Raw genomic sequence first — 19,003 nt, forward strand, 5'->3', positions numbered from 1 at the left:
AGTTTTTGTTCCAGTACCATATTGTTTTGATTACTGTAGCTTTGTATTCTAGCCTGAAGTCAGGAGCCTGATTCCTCCAGCTCTGTTTTTCTTTGTCAGAATTGCTTTAACTGTTCAGTCTTTTTGTGTTTCCATACACATTTGAAAAACTTTTGTTCTAATTCTGTGGAAAATTCCATTGGTAATTTAATAAGAATTGCATTGACTCTGTAGATTGCCTTGAGTAATACAGTCATTTTGATAGTATCGATTCTTCCAATTCAAGGATATACATGGTGTATTTTTCCATCTGTGTCATCTGCAGTTTCTTTCATTAGCATCCTGTAGTTTTCAAAGTACAGGTCTTTTGCTTCCTTAGGTAGGTTTATTCCTAGGTAATTTATTCTTTTGGACGCTATGGTAAATGGGATTGTTTCCTTAATTTTTCTTTCTCATCTTTCATTGTTAGTGTATAGAAATGCAAGAGATTTCTGTGTATTAATTTTGTATCCTACGACCTTACTGTATTCATTCATAAGCTCTAGTAGTTTTCTAGTAGAGTCATTAAGATTTTGTATGTATAGTATCATGTCATCTGCAAACAGTGATAGTTTTACTTCTTTTCCAATTTGGATTCCTTTTATTTCTTTTTCTTCTCTGATTGTTATGGGGCTAGGACTTCTAAAACTATGTTGAATGAAAGTGATGAAGGTGGATATCCTTATCTTGTTCCTGATCTTGGAGGAAATCCTTTCAGTTTTTTCCTTTCAGTAGTTTCCCCTCTATGTCCACTTGATGGAAACTCTTTCATAAATGGATGTTCAATTTTGTCAGAAGCTTTTCAGCATCTTTTGTGATGAGTGTATGTGTTTTATTCTTCAGCTTGTTCATGTGATTATATAACACTGCCTGATTTGTGGATATTGAAAAATCCCTGCATGCTTGGGATAAAGCCTACTTGATCATGATGTATGATCCTTTTAATGTATTGTTGAATTTTTGGTTTGCTAGTATTTTGTTGAGGATGTTTGCATCTATGATCATCAGTTATATTGGCCTGGACTTTTCTTTTTTTGTGGTATCTTTGTCTGGTTTTGGTACCAGAGTGATGGTGGCCTCATAGAATGAGTTTAGGCGGGTTTGTTCCTCTGCAACTTTTTGAAAGATTTTCAGGACAGGTGTTGACTCTTCCCTAAATGTTTGATGGAATTTGCCTGTGAAGTCATCTAGTCCTGGACTTGCATTTGTTGGAAGTTTTAAAATCACAGTTTCAACTTCAGTACATATGATTTGTCTGTTCATATTTTCTATTTCTCCCTGGTTCAGTCTTGGAAGGTTATATGTTTCTAAGAATTTGTCCATTTCCTCTAGGTTGTCCAGTTTATTGGCTTAGAGTTGCTTGTAGTAGTTGGATTTGGATATGTTTGGTAGTTGGTAGTGGATATGTTGGTTTGGATATGTTTCTCTGCCGTCTCATTTTGTCTAACTTCCTGTGTTTCTGGTCTCTGTTCCTCAAGCTGCAGGGTTCTAGTTCTTCTTGCCTCTGGTGTCTATCCCCTGGTGTGTGAGGTTGGTCCATGGGCTTGGGCAGGCCTCCTGGTAGGAGGGACTGGTGCCTGCCCACTGGTGGGTGCAACTGGGTCCCGTCCCTCTGATGGGCAGGCCCGTGTCAGGAGGTGTGTTTATAGGCAGCCGTGGGGTCAGGACATCTTTAGGCAGCCTGTCTTCTGATGGGCGGGGCTGTGTTTCCATCCTGTTGTTTGGCCTGAGGGGTCCCAGCACTGGGGTCTGCAGCCTGTTGAGTGGTGTCAGGTCTCAGTGCCAAAATGACAGCCTCCAGGAGAGATAGGCCAATGGGTGTAGCCTGGGGTGTCCACCGCCAGTGTCCTTGCTCCTATAGTGAGCCACAGCTGATCCCCACCTCCCCGGGAGACCCTCTGAGACCCACAGGTAGGCCTGGCCCAGGCTCCTAGGAGTTGTTGCCTTGTTCTGAGTTCCAGTGCATGTGACACGTTGTTTTTGCACCCTCCAGCAGTCCTGTGTGGCTTCTGCACTCGAGCCCTGCTGGCCTTCAAAGCCAGATGCTCTGGGAGCTCCTCCTCCAGAGGTCAGACCCCCAGGCTGGGGAGTCTGACGGGGAGCAGCTGTCAGAACTCTCACTTAAGTAATCTGAATGATGGGATCAAAACAGTTTCAGAATTTTTAAGATGAATTTCCCAGTAAACCTTGTGAAATTAACTGTGGAGTATATGTGACAGGCTGTCCTTTATTGGTGTCTTTATCTTAGGTCAGGTCTGCACCATTTTCCTCATTAAAAATTTCTCAGTTCTCCTCATTTTGGTCAGAAGTTCCTGGAGGACAGGATTTAACCCTGAGGGCTTTAGTCTCCGATGCAGAATTGTTATTGAATGTCAGTTTGATCTTGAGGGCACAGCAGCACTTAAACACCAGAGTGTCAAATACAATGTAAATCTTACAAGAGACATTTGGAACCTATCCAGTTTTTGGGTCAGTGTAGGTCCAATCAAGAGAATAAGATTGGTCAATTTTAGTTAAGTAATTGCTTTTCCTCCCATGATTAATCAGTTATTTCATTTTTTTTTTCAAAGTACGTAGCCATACTGTAAAGTGTGTTGGCTGTTGTATTGTGTTCATTTTGTCAGTGCAGGCACATCTATTTAGAATCATTCAAATTAATGAAGGTTATGTTAATCTAGCCAAAAATGAATAATTTCATTTAAAGTCAGTATCCATCTTGCCTCCGAAAGAATCCCAGATTTGTCCAGTGGGAGCCTTGTAAGTTGCCTCTGTGTTCTTTTAACATGACCTAGCAGTTTCTTGAGCACTTCCTTGCATTCTGGAACAAGATGTTCCAGGCGGATTTTGTACTCTGTTTGTCTTGGTTTTGGCATCAATTCCAGAAGCTCTGGTTGCTTTTAGTGGAGAATGGTATTTAGAAACCAAGATCTAAGCACTAGATCTGCTATTTGCTACTGGGGTGTCATTGCTTCTAAGTCCTTTAAATGTTTAGAGGTGAAAATAAAGCAATTTCATAGGTCTAACCACACACACACACACACACACACGTGTGTGTGTGTGTGTGTATATATATATATATATATATAGAGAGAGAGAGAGAGGTGTATATATATATATATATATAGAGAGAGAGAGAGGTGTATGTATATATATATATACGCATATATACATGCATATTTCTATATCTGCATGCTTATATATTTAAAATCATGACTTCATGATGATACCTCTAATTACAGTCTGATTCCATCGTGCCTCCTCTTATTCCACGCCTGTAGCCCCCTCCACCCACAGTCATCTGAAGAATCTTGGAATAATGTTCTATTTGTGAAAGTTTCTGCATCTAATAGTTTACTGAGTGTCCTGTTCAGATCACCACAGTGACTGTATGTCCAGTTGCAGGATGCTGAGTATTTATACAGTGGGAGGCATACAGCTCAGATTTATTACATTCTGGGGCTTCAGAACAGCATTTGTGGTTAAAAGTACTTGATAGAAGAAAGCAGAGAAAAGGAGTACTTCAAGTGGTCCCTTCCGACATGGTTTTAAAGGGCAACTTTCATTGGAGTCTCTTGTAATATGTCCGGCGTTCCACTTTCTACGACCATGCAACAAATTGCCCTAAGACTTCACAGTGTAAAATAGCAGTTTGCTCTCTGATCACGGGGACACAGAGAGGAGAGTTTATTTCTTCTCTGCGATGTCTAGGGACTCAGCCAAGAGACCGGAGGCAAAGTCTCCTTCACTCATATGTGTGGTGGTTAATGCTGGCTTCTGGCTGAGACCTCAGCTCTTCTCCCTGAGGCTTCTCCACATCAGCTAGGTCCTTTACTTTCTCTTCCCTTCCTCAGAGCGCAGTGGCCAGTTTCCCCAGAGCATGCCTCCCAAAAAGAGAAACACAGTCCTCCACAGTCTGCTTATAAATGGAATTGTGTCTGGTGACATCTCTTAGAACTTTGCACCTTACATCTCTTGGGCAATATGACTGTGTACATAAGTTGTTTACCTTGCTTAACTATACAGTTTAAGGATAAAAACATGTTCAAATTTTCCAAGTCTTTAAAAATATATGTCCCATGCACCCTTTCTCAGGAAACCTGTGGGGAGCGTGCTTCCTTATGTAGGTGAGTAAGCCAAGGAAGAGGAAGGCTTGGTATGTGGGAAATGAGAGATCCAACATAGGCTGGTAAAGGAACGGCCCAGCTTGGTAATGGTTAAGGGGCTTTTCTGTTACTGCTGTTGCAAAGCTTAACAACTTTTTTTTTTTTTTTTTAATATTCATCTTTGACTGTGCCAGGTCTTAGTTATGGCATGCAGAGTCTTCTCTTTTTTTTTTTAAAGTTGTGGCATGTGGAGTCTTTAGTTGCAGCAGGCAAGGTCTTTTAGTTGCGACATGTGAGATCTAGTTCCCTGACCTGGGATCGAACCCAGGCCCCTTGCACTGGGAGTGCAAAGTCTTAGCCACTGGGCCACCAGAGAAGTCCCAAAGCTCAACAACTTAAAACAACCATTTTTATCATGCCTGTAGATTTTTTTTTTGGATCAGAAATTCCCAATGGGACGGGCTTGTTACATGGTTTTTGAGGCCTTAGCTAGAAAAAGTTAGTGCCTGGGGGTAACCTGAAAGATGGGACTGGAACCACCTGAGACCTTTTCAGTCACAAAGTAGTTGATGTTGGTTGTCAGCTGAGTCTGTACGTGAATTCTCACCTGAGACCTTTTCAGTCACAAAGTAGTTGATGTTGGTTGTCAGCTGAGTCTGTACGTATTCTCCGTGTGGCCTGGGCTTCCACCTCAGGGTAATCGGGCAGCTCCAAGTGAATGATCAGAGCTTTGAAGTGAGTTCTCTACCATCAAGAGGGAGGTTGCATCACTTTTTATGACCTAACCTTGGAGGTTGCCTTGCAGCAGGAGAGGAAGTCATTGCATCCTCTGCGTTGCTATAGGGTACAAATGAGTCCCTAAGGTTGGCCCAGATTTGAGGGGAAGCTACGTAAACCTCACCTCTCAATGGGAGGAGTGTCAAAGAACTCGTGGGCGTGTCTGAAAACTGCTACAGGGGTTGACCTGTCCTGGGTGACAGCAGCAGCCGTAACAGGTGACCAGTCCAGATTAGAAGAGGCCAGAAAGCTCTTGTGGAGTTGACCTGTGGGGCTGGCACTGATCAGAGTCCCTGATACATCCAGGACATCTTGAGAAGAGCCTTGTAGGGTAGTGGAAAGAGATTAAATTATTGATAATGGAGACTTCCCTGGTAGTCCAGTGGTTAAGACTCTGCCTTCCAATTCAGTAGGCACAGGTTTGATCCCTGGTTGGGGAACTAAGAGCCCACGTGCAGTGCGGCCAAAAAAATTAAAATAAATTTAAAAAAATTATTGATAAGTACATGGCAGACAAAATAATCGGTTAATTAACTCCAGAAGAAAGAAAACTTGTTCAAGAGAAAATTTCATGCTCAGCTGTGACTATTTTTTACATAGCAACCAATAACGTAAGCATTAATTACTGATCTAACCATGAAAGAAAGTGATAGTCGCTCAGTTGTGTCCTACTCTTTGGGACCCCATGGACTATAGAGTCCATGGAATTCTCTAGGCCAGAATACTGGAGTGGATAGCCTTTCCCTTCTCCAAGGGATCTTCCTGACCCAGGGATTGAACCTGAGTCTCCCACATTGGAGGCAGATGCTTTACCATCTGAGCCACCAGAAAAGCCGATTTAACCATGAACATAACATGATTTGCATCAGGAAGATGAGGGTAGGAAGGGATGGCATATGGTAAGCTGGTTATGGGCGAGGAAAGAGAATATCCATATCATCCATCCATAATTAATACCTAAAACCAAAAAAAAAAAAAAATTAGCACGCCATCTGGAGACATGGAAGTAGTTTGCAAAAGAATCAGCTAAAGGAGGAAAAAGTGTTTTCATCTGGTTGTGGGAAATGGTGGGTGTGGAGGCAGGGGACGAGGGCAGGAATTCTATTTTCAGAGCTTTTTAGAATCCTTTGACCCTTTTGGCTATGTGGCTGTCCAATTTGATGAAAATGCCTTAAAAAGAAAACCTACTGAAAGAAACACCATGCCCAGATCATGGTATAGATATATACCACCAAACATTCAAGCTAATTCCTATCTTATATAAACTTTTAGAGACTAGAAAAAGGACCATACCCTCATCCTTAGGTAATGAGCCTGCTATCGTCTGAATGTTTGTGTCCCTCCAAAATTCATTTGTTGAAGTTCTGTCAGAGATGGTGGTATTAGAAGGTGGGGTCTTGGGGTGGTGCTTAGGGCATGAGCATGAAGCCTTCGTGAATGGGACTGGTGCCTTTCTGAAGAGGCTCTGCAGAGACCCCTTGAGGGCACGGTGACAAGTTGCCAGCTATGAATGGAAGGCCTTCATCAAAACACGTCCACCCGGGCCACTTGATCTTGGACTTGCCAGCCTCCAGAACTGCGAGAAGTACATTCCTGTTGTTCATAAGCCACCCAGTTTATGATATTTTAGACTAAGACAGAGCCTAGTACTACCTTGAACCAAAGCCAAACAAGGAAGTGTGACAGTGAGAGCCATGGCCAGTCTTGCTTAAGAACATAGACTCGGGCCCTTCTCTGGTGGACCAGTGGTTAGGGCTCCATGCTCTCACTACTGACGATGTGGGTTCCGTCCTGGGTTGGGAAACTAAGATCCCACAAGCTGCATGGTATAAATAAACAACGTATTATTTGGGCGGTGGGGGGAGAACATGGGCCGTCCCATCCTCTGTCCTTTGGAGCTGTGGGAGAACTTATCTGTCCTGAGTTAAGGAGCAGAGTGGGATGTGGGTTTCAAGTGCTGGAGGCTAAGGAGTTGCAGTAGGAATGGAGATCTATATACCTTGTAAGCCAGGAGCTTATTATGTTTCACATACTTTCTCTTTTGTTTTCTTTCCATATTTTGGTAACTTTAAAAGACATTTGAAAGAAAAAAAAAAAAAAGAACATAGGTTCAGAAATACTAAGCAAAAAACTAAGTAAGAAAACACACACATACGCACACACATACCCCAGGAACAAATTGCGTGTAACCCAGGAATGCAAGGAATGTCTTCATGGTGGCCCTTGAATTGTCTGCCCTAAGCCTATCATTTTTTTTCCTCTATGGCTTCCAGTGAATTTAAGGAAAGCCAGCCCCCTTCACAATCCTTATAATTACTGTTTGCCCAGACCTTGCAACCATGCTGTAGCTACCACAATTCAGTGCCTGACCTCCCTCCGCCTGCACCTCCTCATTTCAGTCGACCATGGGGAAGAAACCTTAGTAATTGTGATGCATCCCAGGGGTCATCGCACCCTACTTCCCAGCAGCTAGAGTTCTGCTCGCCATCAGACAAGAGAACAGCAACTCCAGAGTCACATATCCTCAGAATCTGCTGTTTTCAGACTCTTCTGATGGCAAGTGTCACAGCCCAGATTCCCCATAAGGTAGAGTCTGAGGTGGTGGGAGGATGTGCTTTTGTTTACAGTTCCAGGGAGGAGTGAGGAAAGGGGGTGGAAGGAGGCAGAGCCAATCCGAGAATGTGTTACTGCACTGAACTCTGGTCAGTGCAATTGATTATTTTGCCCCACAGGACATCCCTTCATAAGCTGCTGGATCCTACCTCTCCTTTGGTCGGGGGTTTGGCTCGTGTGCTGGGAGCAAGGCTCTCTAGAGACCTGCCTCCGTGGACATGAAGGGAAGCTGCTGTCATGAACACCTGGATTCATAGTGACACCTGCAAGCTAGCCCTGTATTCGGGAAGAGAGCAGATTGAGGGAACAGTTCCCAGGGCTGTCTGCGCACGTGTGCAGATCTGAAAAGGCAAAATAGAATTAGTTTTCTTGCCATAAGGAAGATAATTTAATCCCTACCTCACTCCATAGCCTCAACAAAATTCTTTCCAGCAAAGATCTCAAGCAAAAAGGTAGGAAGAAAATATAGGAGATATGAGATTTCTTGACACTAAAGTATAAACCTTGCTCTCTGCTCTGTGAAGTCACTCAGTCGTGTCCGACTCTTTGCAACCCCGTGGACTGTATGTAGCCCACCGGGCTCCTCCATCCATGGGCTTCTCCAGGCAAGAATACTGGAGTGGGTTGCCATTTCCTTCTCCAGGGGATCTTTCCGACCCAGGGATTGAACCCAGGTCTCCCACACTGCAGGCAAACGCTTTAACCTCTGAGCCACCAGGGAAATTTTAAAGCTGATATAAGACTCCACTTTATGGGGAACCTGGGCTGTGACACGTGACATCAGAAGGGCCTGAAAACAGCAGACCCTTAGGATGTGATTCTGGAGTTGACCCCCCCCCCGCCCCAAGTCTGACAGGAATCAGAGCTCTAGGAGGTGGGAAGTAGGGTGTGATGACCCCTGGTATACTAAAATTTAAAGATAATACATCAAAAGACAATACAAGTTATAAACTTGGGGACGTTTATAACGTATACCTTGGACCCCATGGACTGTAGCCCACCATGTTCTTCCATCCATGGGATTTTCCAGGCAAGAATACTGGAGTGGGTTGCCATTTCCTTCTCCAGGGGATCTTCCCGACCCAGGGATTGAACCCAGGTCTCCCACATTGTAGGCGGATGCTTTACCGTCTGAGCCACCAAGGAAGTCCTAAAATTTTAAAGGTAATACATCAAAAGACAATACAAGTTATAAACTTGGGGATGTTTATAACATATACCTTACAAAATGTTAGTGCCCAGAATATATAAAGAATCTCTGCAAGTCAATTAAAAAAAAAAGTACACAATGGCAAATGGACACTGTGATCAGACATAGCACACAAGTTCATTTCAGTTCAGTTGCTCAGTCGTGTCCGACCCTTTGCGACCCCATGAATTGCAGCACGCCAGGCCTCTCTGTCCATCACCAACTCCCGGAGTCTACCCAAACCCATGTCCATCGAGTCGGTGATGCCATCCAACCATCTCATCCTCTGTTGTCCCCTTCTCCTCCCACCCCCAATCCTACCCAGCATTAGGGTCTTTTCCAATGAGTCAACCCTTCACGTGAGGTGGCCAAAGTATTGGAGTTTCAGCTTCAACATCAGACCTTCCAATGAACATCCAGGATTGATCTCTTTTAGAATGGATTGATTGGATCTCCTTGCAGTCCAAGGGGCTCTCAAGAGTCTTCTCCAACACCACAGTTCAAAAGCATCAATTCTTTGGCGCTCAGCTTTCTTCACCGTCCAACTCTCACATCCATACATGACCACTGGAAAAACCATAGCCTTGACTAGATGGACTTTTGTTGGCAAAGTAATGTCTCTGCTTTTAAATATGCTATCTAGGTTGGCCATAACCTTCCTTCCAAGGAGTAAGCGTCTTTTAATTTCATGGCTGCAGTCACCATCAGCAGTGATTCTGGAGCCCAAAAAAATAAAGTCTGACACTGTTTCCACTGTTTCCCCATCTATTTCCCATGAAGTGATGGGACCAGACGCCATGATCTTAGTTTTCTGAACATTGAGCTTTAAGCTTTAAGCCAACTTTTTCACTCTCCTCTTTCACCTTCATCAAGAGGCTCTTTAGTTCTTCTTCGCTTTCTGCCATAAGGGTGGTGTCATCCGCATATCTGAGGTTATTGATATTTCTCCCGGCAATCTTGATTCCAGCACACAAGAGGACACCTAAATAACAAACAAACGTATGAAAGGATGCTCATCATCATTAATATTGGAGAAATAAAAATTATAATGTGGGTCTCTCCAATTTGGATCTAGTTCACAGGTGGATTGAGGCAGTATGTTGTGCTGGCCAAAAATGGACTTAAATGTTGATTTAGGAATGCACCCCTATGAATAAAAAGTATGAAAACATGCTTCAAATTTTTTTTTAATTTGTTTATTTTAGTTGGAGGCTAATTACTTTACAATATTGTAGTGGTTTTTGCCATACATTGACTTGAGTCAACCATGGGTTTACATGTGTTCCCCATCCTGAACCCCCTCCCACTTCCCTCCCCATCCCATCCCTCTGGGTCATCCCAGGGCACCAGCCCCGAGCACTTGTCTCATGCATCGAACCTGGACTGGCGTTGTGTTTCACATATGATAATATACATGTTTCAATGCTATTCTCTCAGATCGTCCCACCCTCACCTTCTCCCACAGAGTCCAAAAGACTGTGCTATGCATCTGTGTCTCTTTTTCTGTCTCGCATATAGGGTTATCGTTACCATCTTTCTAAATTCCATATATATGCGTTATGAAGACATGCTTCAAATTTATGGAGCTGTTATCTGGTGTGGGGCTGGGACCAGGCTTCATCTGTGTTTTTCATGTCTTACTGCTTAAGCTGGAAAAGTGGCTTGTCGTGTTATAATTCATACGTTTTTCCCAGTGTAATATTTCACAAAATAGGAGCCAAAGGTGTGTGCATGTGTGGAGTTCTTCTCCCATGCTGGGCATTGTGCCGAGTGCTGTTGGGGGTCAGCACTGTGTGAGTTCAGTTCTAGGTGCTGAGACCTTAGGGGTCTCCTTATCTGAGGGAGGGGGATCAGAAGGCAGGGTTTAATGAGGGGGATGGGCTGAGTGATGGAGAGAGGCCCAGTTACAATCCTGAATACAGGTAGCACCCCTGGCTGGGCCCTTGAGAAGAAGTGGCTCAAAGGGTTATGTCGGGGGACTTCCCTGGTGGCCTAGTGGTTAAGACTCCTAGCTTCCTCCGCAAGGGGTGCAGGTCCGATCCCTGGTTGTTGGAGAACTGAGATCCTACACACTATGTGGTGTGGCCAAATAAAAAAGAAAATGGATTATGTGGAGAAAGAGCAGTGAGTGAGAGGCGAGGAGGCAGAGCTCCAGGGTCCTGGGCTCGGTCTCACCACTGTTACTTCCCAGTGAAGGAGGCTCTTTGAACTTCAGTTTATTTGCCCTAAAATAGAGGTAGTTCCCACCTTCCAAAAGGGTCAGACATGACTGAGTGACTTCCGCTTCACTTCCCTTCACTTCCCTGGTCATTGGGAAGTCGAGGAGGCACATAGGAGAAGCTCAGTAAACAATAGCTGTGATTTGGGAACTAGCGTAGTGGCCAGTGACTGGGACCCAGCGCACCCAGTGTGGGGGCCCCACGTCCAATCCTTGGTCAGAAAGCTAAGATCCCACATGCTGCAACGGAGACCCGGCTCAGCCAAATAAATAAAAATAAATATTAAAAAAAAAATCGCTGTGATTTTAAACAGGACAGAGGCTAGGCCAGATCTACTCCCACCTTCATGTTTACCTTGTAGTTTATTTTTTTCTAAAAACAAACAAAAGTGAATAGAATAGTCACCTGAAATCCCATGGACCCCTCACCAGCTCAGCAGTTACCGACACAGCCAAGCTCATTTCATTCATCCCCCCACCCCATTCCCATACGATTATGTGAGCCCCAGATTTCATAGCCTGTGTCCACACGTGTGGCTTTGTCTCTGCACAGATGGTGATCTCCCTGCAGAACACCACATCCACCAGCCGCCACCTTCGAGTCCTCCCTCCGTCCACGCCCTACTTTGCCCTGGGATTGGGTGAGTTCAGGGTGGCAGTGGCCTGCCCGTCCTCGAAATTGTATGCTGGCCTTGCCCGAGGTTACGTCCCCTTGGGGCTTCGGGTGACTCCTGAGACTGCACCCCTCGTGCTCCAAGGTGGCCTCCCACCTGCCCTCCAGCAGAGGCCCCCCCCAAGCCTGACAGCTCCTCCTTGGATTGTATCCCCAAGCTCAGTTCAGTCGTCTCCTTGCTCTGCTCACCATCACTGCACCCTGGTTCCTCACTTAGGCCGCGGCACTGGCCTCCCAGCCAGCCTTCCTGCTCCCGTGACTCGGTATTCTCCTTAAGAACAGCTCCGATCATGTCCCCTCTGCTGTCTAGAAATCTCAAGTGTCTGTCTGCTGCCCACAAAGTAATTGCCAAGCCACAGGGCCAGGCATGGCCCTCCCTGACCGTCCCTGGTGGACCGCATCACTGCCCTCCCCACCCCAGGTCCTGGAATTTTTACCTGGTCTCCAGAGTCTCATTGTCACTTTTGTCACCCACAGGGATGTTCCCAGGAAAAGGTGGAATGGTGGCTCCTGGAATGACCTGCCAGTACACTGTCCAGTTTTTTCCTGACTGCCTTGGGGATTTTGATGACTTTATTTTAGTGGAGACCCAGTCAGCACACACGCTCCTGATCCCTCTGCAGGCCCGGAGGCCGCCCCCGGTGCTGACATGTAAGTGTGTGCTGCTCCCCGGGGATCAGTGAGGGCTGCTGCCACTCTAAAGGACCACCTGCCCACAGGGCCCCTGGGTGGCAGCACACAGCCTGACCCCTCGGCCAGGGGCTTCTGAGTCCTGAGCAGGGACCTGCCAGAAGCTCCCGTATTCCTCCAGAGTTAGGCCCTGACCATCCTACTTCCCCGGGGGAGGCAGACTCTGAGCGACACATATCAGGAAGGAGGCTGCAGCCCAGCTGACCCCAGCCTAGGCGGCCCTGGCTCGGGGACACCCTGAGGGAGCCTGTGCCACAGCGAGGCAGGAGGGAGTGCCTGGAGCCTCAGTGGGTGTCACCTGTGCGGCCGTGGGGTGGCTGGCCTTTGCCTGGGCTCCTTCATTTTTGAGCCCCCTCAGCTGGGCACAGGCCCCCACCCGCAGGCTCATGCCCGTTGGTGCTGGCTGAGGCCCAAGCATGTGGCGGGCATCCTGGAGCACCACTGCCAGACGGAAGCAGGGGCGGGGCTTGTCTCCATCCATCCCTCCCTCACGCCCTGCCCCCCAACAGCCACTCTCAGCCTGGGCCGCGCCTCAGGAGAACCTGTGCGGTTTCTCTTGCCCATGTTTCCCCGTGGCTGCAGTGTCGCCCGTGCTGGACTGCGGCTACTGCCTCGTTGGGGGCATGAAGATAACCAGATTCATCTGCAAAAACGTGGGCTTCAGCGTGGGCAAGTTCTGTATCATGCCTAAGAAGAGCTGGCCACCGCCCAGCTTCAGGGTGAGTGCTCACAGCGCTTCCTGGAAAAAAGCAAGTCCATTGAGTGCAATAACCCCCGTGAGGGACTTGCTCGGGTGCCCCTGGGGCTGGAAACACAGTGGACAGAATTGTATAGCTGCAGTATCTTAAGAATCAAGAGGTACAGAGTATAGCACTGTAGTTCTTGTTATACCCCGAATACCTGTGTGACCCTGGGCAGGTCCCGTCGCCTCTCCCATCCTTCAAGGCCTGTCTTGGATATCACTATACCCATTCGTTCATTCACTGAGTCAGTCAGTCAGTCATTATTGTGGCAAATGTTTGACTATAGCAGAGGTCACGAATTGGAAGCTCTTTGGTTGAATTTTGTGGTCATAGTTATTTGGCACAGGGCCTCAAAACATTTTTGAGCTAATATTGCTTGAAAGTGAAAGTGTTAGTCGCTCAGTCATGTCCGACTCTTTGCAACCCCATGGACTGTAGCTCACGAGGCTCCTCTGTCCATGGGATTCTCCAGGCAAGAATACTGGAGTGGGGTTTCCATGCCCTCTTCTAGGGGATCTTCCTGACCCAGGGATTGAACCTGGGTCTCCCACGTTGCAGGCAGATTCTTCACCATCTGAGCCAGTAGGGAAATCCAGCATTGCTTAAAAGCATATCTTAAGTCAACATTTAAAGATAGAGAGATTTCAGGAACCCCCTAGCTACCCAGTGGGTAGGACTGTGCACTTCCACTGCAGGGCCTCGGTTTCAATCCCTGGTTGGGGAATTAAGATCCCACATGCCATGCTGGAAAAAAAAAAAAAAGATATATAAAAATGTACATTTCCACTTTCTCTGAAACACTGGAAGATGTGCAGCCCAGGGCCAGGATCCACTGTGGCCCTGTCAGCTGGAGTTGAGAAGCAGGGCGTGTGCACATGCCCGCCCCCGCCCCATTGCCCCACTGTTTGCCCAGGCTCCCTCCCACCCCACATCCCCCATGGCAGCCGAGTGCTGACAACACTGATTGTCACGCTCATGCACACCGTTATCTTTCTCAGAGGAGAGATACCTTGCTTTCTGTGCATCTCTGAAAACAAGCAATAGATCCAGGAGACCACATGTTCCCCGAGACATTTCACTCATAGCTGTCACGTGCCAGGGGCCTGGAGGCATGGGCTTGTGTCCCTGCTTGCTAGCGGCTTCCTGTGTAGGCATCGGGGCTGCAGCTCTGCTGACAAGTCGGCAGCTTCCTTCAGGAGCTCACAGCCAGGGCTGGGCTGGGAATGGAGGCAGACGCAGAAGCCGGCACAAACCACACAGGGTGCTGCAGTAGGGAAAGGACTGTGCCAGGGAGCCCTCCTCCTGGGGGGGACCTTCTCACACGCCTCCTGCTTTGGATCTGATACCCTTGTCAGTGGTCTCCTTGTACCTCCAACCAATAGGCAGCTCTTTGCAGATGCTCCGTGATGTGCTCGTCTTTAAACGTCAGAACCCCACCTGGTGCAGGCTGAGTAAGTGCTTGCTGAATGGATGCACCTCAGTTTCTTCATGAACAGGGGACTGAATGATCCAAAAGAGCCTTCAAATCACAACATGGATGTTTGGAGGAGAGACATGGTTCATCTGAGCAAGAGACTTTACAGTTTCTTTCATACTGTTGGGTCATCTTCTGCTTTTCTTTAAGGCTGTTGTCACCATCGGCTTTGTTGAGCAGCCTCCCTTTGGGATCCTGCCATCGGTGTTTGAGCTGGTTCCAGGGCAGGCCGTATTCATGGAGGTAGGTGATGAGACAGTAGCAGGTATTTCCACCTCTATGATCGGTTGCTGCTTCCTCATTTGCTTGCTTGATTTCCTTTGCCTCTGTGGGGTTTTTTGTTTTGCTTTGTTTTGTTGGACTGTGCTGCATGGCTTATGAGATCTTAGTTCCCCAACCAGGGATTGAACCCAGGCCCTTGGCAGTCAGAGTGCTGAGTCCTAACCCCTGGACCGCTAGGGAATTCCCACCTTTGTGTTTTCATGACCCAGATGTCCACTGCCAGGTCCAAGCCTTGGTGGTTTCTGTAAATTTTGTTTACTGATTGGGATGTTGTTTGTTTGAAAAGTTAGTCATACTTCCAAATAAATAGATTCACATGATTGAAAATTCAAAATATGCAAATAGATGCATGGTGAAATGCTCCCTCTCCCCCCACTTCCTTGGCCACCCAGAGGCCGCAACCTTACCAGGTCTGGGTGCCCTTGCAGACGTATGTGATGACTACGTAAGCACATGGTTTTTTCTTTCCTATGTTTCCATTTCTTCTTCACACAAATCGTTGTCCACTCTGTACTCTCTTCTGCACCATGTACTTCCCACACCTCATTTTTTATAGCTGCATAGTATTCCGTTGTGTGTATGAACTGTAATTTAGGTCAGCCATCTCCTGCTGATGGATATGAAGATTATTTCTGATCTCTGGCCATCTCAGGGAATAGCTTATACATATATCACTCTGTCCTACCTGCAGGATACAGTCCTTGTTGTGTATTTGCTGCCTTAGGGCCTCTGCCCTTCTAATTATGGTACGTTGTTGCCAAAATCCCCACCATTTGGATTATATTATTTTATACTTCCAACAATAGTATATGAAGGTGCCTGTTTTCTCATATCTTTGCCAACACAATATGTTATCAAACTTTAAAAAAATCTGTTATCAAGGACGTTTTAAAACATATACAGGGAATTCCTTGGTGGTCTAGTAGTTAGGAGGCTGTGCTTACATTGCAGGGAGCATGGGTTGATCCCTGGCGGGGAAACTTAAGATTCCTCCAGCTTTGTGGCTCAGTCAAAATAATAATCGTCATAATATTAACAATCTGCAAATGAATAGATACATACATATATATCTGTGTGTATATATGTACACATACACACTTGTATAACAGAATTACCTTGCTGTACACTTGAAACTAACCTAACATTGTAAGTCAACTATACTTAAAAGGACAGAAGTCCAACTGGCCAAGCCGCACCCACCCCCAAAAAAACCCATATAAAAAAATAGAATAGTTTAAGGATCACCCGTGTACTCATTACCCAGCTTCAACTTTTCTCAACTCTTGGCCAACCTCATTGCCTTTGTATTCCTGCGTCTCTTCCCACCAAACCCTACCCCTGCCTCTTTAGAGTAGTTTGAAGAAAATCAAGACATCCTGTCAGTGCATTCATGATCGCTAACTTTCTGCTTTTTGCCAGTAGGAGGCGTGAAACTTTTTCTGGCTGGTTTGCATTTCCATTTTTGATCGTGAATGAGGTTAAACATGTTGTTTAAGAGCCATTTTTATTTCCGTTTCTGTGAATTCTCTCTTCATATCCCGGAGCCTGGGCTGGACCCCAGGGAGACGGCCAGGAGGGGAGGCCCGAGGCAGGGGGTGCGGCCGAGAGGAGGAGGTGATGGGGAGGAAGCCCCTTCCCGGGAGGCTGCAGGACAGCCCTTTCCTCTCCAGGTCCTGTTCCTCCCAACCAGCCTGGGAAAGGCAGAGCAGACCTTCGTCATCGTGTGCGACAACTGCCAGATAAAGGAGCTGGTGGCCACAGGTGGGCGTGGTGCGCCCCCAGGGAGGGGGTCCGGTCCACGGCTGTGGGGAGGGAGGCGGCAGTGCACTCGGAATGCTGCGGCCTCCGGGCACTGGGCTCTGGTTTGGGGGCCTCTGGCTCTGGCCAGACCTTAGAGACCCACACCAGTGTGGCCCTCAGGACTGTCCCAAGGGGCCATCTAGTGCGACAGAGATGGAAACCTGGAGGAAAGTCTTGCATCACATCACTTTGAAACTCACCTAGACCTTTGGGCAACTGCCAGTGACTCACACAGAACCAACCAGGGCACCCCTAGGTTTCTGCAGAGTTAGAAGAGGCATCCTCCTGCGTTTCCTTGGGTGCCGTGTTCCTTCCTGGCACCTGTCTGTCTACCATCCACCCAGTTCACCCAGAAGGCATTAATTGAGTGCCATTACGTGCTAGGTTAGCTGAATCACCTCCTGTTGGTCTGTGACAGTGTGACAACATGAGTCTCTATGCTGTTGGCTCCCTGTTCCCCTATGTGTGCACTTCCTGGGGTCACGATCATGGCCAGTTAGTTGCATGTGGATGGTGACCTGGGTCCTGTGACAGCCTTTGGCCAGAGTCCTGACTTCAGCCCTAGTGAAACTTTGCTCCCCTAACCTTGTCAGGAATTGGGCAGCTGGTGGCTCTGGATCTGATCTATATTTCTGGTGAGAAAAGTCAGCCAGAGCCCGGAGAGCTCACAGACTTGACAGCCCAGCACTTCATACGCTTTGAACCTGAAAACCTTCAGTCCACAGCCAGCAAACTGCTGATTATTAGAAACGCCACGTGAGTGACGCCTGTGCGGGACTCCAGCACACACCCCACTCCCTCCTCACTTGGCCTGACGTCCTGAATCTGAGCACAGGCTGCGAGGATCTGCATGTGCACTGTCCGTCGTGGTAGTTGCTAGCCACGTGTGACCATTTAAATGGAAATCAACTAAAATAAAATGAAAAACTCACTTCTTCAGTGGCACCAGCCACATTTGCAGTGCTCAGTGCGTGGGTAGCTAGTGGCTCTCATGTTGGACAGAGCAGACCTGCAAGATGTCCAGCCCTGCGGGGAGTCGTATTGAGCACTGTTGCTCTAGGTCCTCTGCGTGTTAAGGCACTTCAGTCATGTCCGACCCTTTGCAGCCCTATGGAGTGCAGCCCACCAGGCTGCTGTGTCCATGTCCGACCCTTTGCAACCCTATGGAGTGTAGCCCACCAGGCTGCTGTGTCCATGGGACTCTCCAGGCAAGAATACTGGGGTGGGTTGCCATGCCCTCCTCCAGGAAATCTTCCCAACCCAGGGATCGAGCCCATGTCTCTTATGTCTCCTGCATGGGCAGGCGGGTTCTTTACCACTTGCGCCACCTGGGAAGCCCCTCTGGTCCATCCTTAACCAGATCCTCTGGTCCATCCTTAACCAGGAACAGTTTTCCAGAGAATTCCTGCCCGGCCCATGAGGGGAACTGTCTCAAGTCCCGAGGTCAGACAGCTGAAGGTCTGTGGGTTCAGCTCTCAGTGCCATTTATTCTCTGACCATCCTCTGAGCCTCGCCATTATGCCAGGGCAGACCGCAGGGTGCCTCCTGGCCTACTGTCCACATGACCCAGGCCTTACACAGCCTCTGGTACCTGGCACAAGAAGCAGTTCTCACTGCCATCTCCCGGCCCACCCACATCTGCCATCAGCAGGGGGTGGGAGGGCTGGTGGGCAGAATTGGGCCGTGGCCTTGGCTCCGCTGCCTACTGTCAGGGTCGCCCCCACAGGCACGTGGAGCTGGCCTTCCACTGGCAGATCATGAAGCCCAACCTGCGGTCCCTGATGCCCGGAGAAACCTACAGCACAGACAGCATCAAGTACCACCCAGACAGGGAGACGGCCTTCTGCATCACCCCCAAGATGGGCGTTCTCAACCCCCACACGGACCACGAGTTCATCCTGAGCTTCTCCCCTCAAGAGGTTCAAATGGGGCCATCTTGGTGGTTGCACACAATTGGGTCATGCTGGTTTCCCCCTCCGTCCCTGTTCTTTGGTGGCATCGAAGCCACAGCTGACCCTGCGGAGACCCCGGGTGTCCTGCCAAGGCCAGCACTTAGCCAAGAGTGGTGTGCAGGACGGAGCAGCTCGTCTTGCCTGGTCCCCATCCCACACACGCTGTCCTGAGCGAGTCTGGCCTCACTTCGGCTCTAGTGTCTTCCATGTTTCCACTCCATCAAAGGTGTTCCCATTCCTGCCCGGCTCACCGCAGCTTCCAGACAGTGAGGTGGGGCTCCGCAGGGCAAGGGTCACACAGCCCTCGATTCTCAAAGTGAAGCCCTGTATGTAACAGGCGAGGGGGGAGCACGAGGGGGATTCCCAGAGGTCTGCCTCTCAGCCTGTCATTCAGCCCCTGATACTGTCTGTCCCAGGAAGGCTTGATGCTTCAGACACGTTGAGGGCGCTGCCAAGGGCCTTCCCGTCCCC

The 19,003-nt window shown here is 47.9% G+C and overlaps 1 protein-coding gene across 13 annotated transcripts in view; it reads left to right on the plus strand.

Annotated features, from left to right (window-relative positions):
- Positions 1–19,003, plus strand: part of DLEC1 (DLEC1 cilia and flagella associated protein) — an 86,973-nt gene that overhangs the window by 32,371 nt on the left and 35,599 nt on the right. For all 13 annotated transcript variants that reach the window (XR_014064619.1, XR_014064620.1, XR_014064621.1 and 10 more), the window contains 7 exons: positions 11,472–11,559; positions 12,069–12,242; positions 12,864–13,000; positions 14,649–14,741; positions 16,451–16,541; positions 17,174–17,336; positions 18,307–18,499. Coding sequence is in view for 6 of the 13 variants with exons in the window: in XM_081527348.1 (XP_081383474.1) it covers positions 11,472–11,559; positions 12,069–12,242; positions 12,864–13,000; positions 14,649–14,741; positions 16,451–16,541; positions 17,174–17,336; positions 18,307–18,499 (939 nt within the window). In the remaining 7 variants the exon portion in view is untranslated. The remainder of the gene's footprint in view (positions 1–11,471; positions 11,560–12,068; positions 12,243–12,863; positions 13,001–14,648; positions 14,742–16,450; positions 16,542–17,173; positions 17,337–18,306; positions 18,500–19,003) is intronic.

Source organism: Giraffa tippelskirchi, chromosome 9 (genome assembly GCF_054371585.1).
Source record: "Giraffa tippelskirchi isolate mGirTip1 chromosome 9, T2T-mGirTip1v1.2.pri, whole genome shotgun sequence".
Classification (NCBI taxonomy): Eukaryota; Metazoa; Chordata; class Mammalia; order Artiodactyla; family Giraffidae; genus Giraffa; species Giraffa tippelskirchi.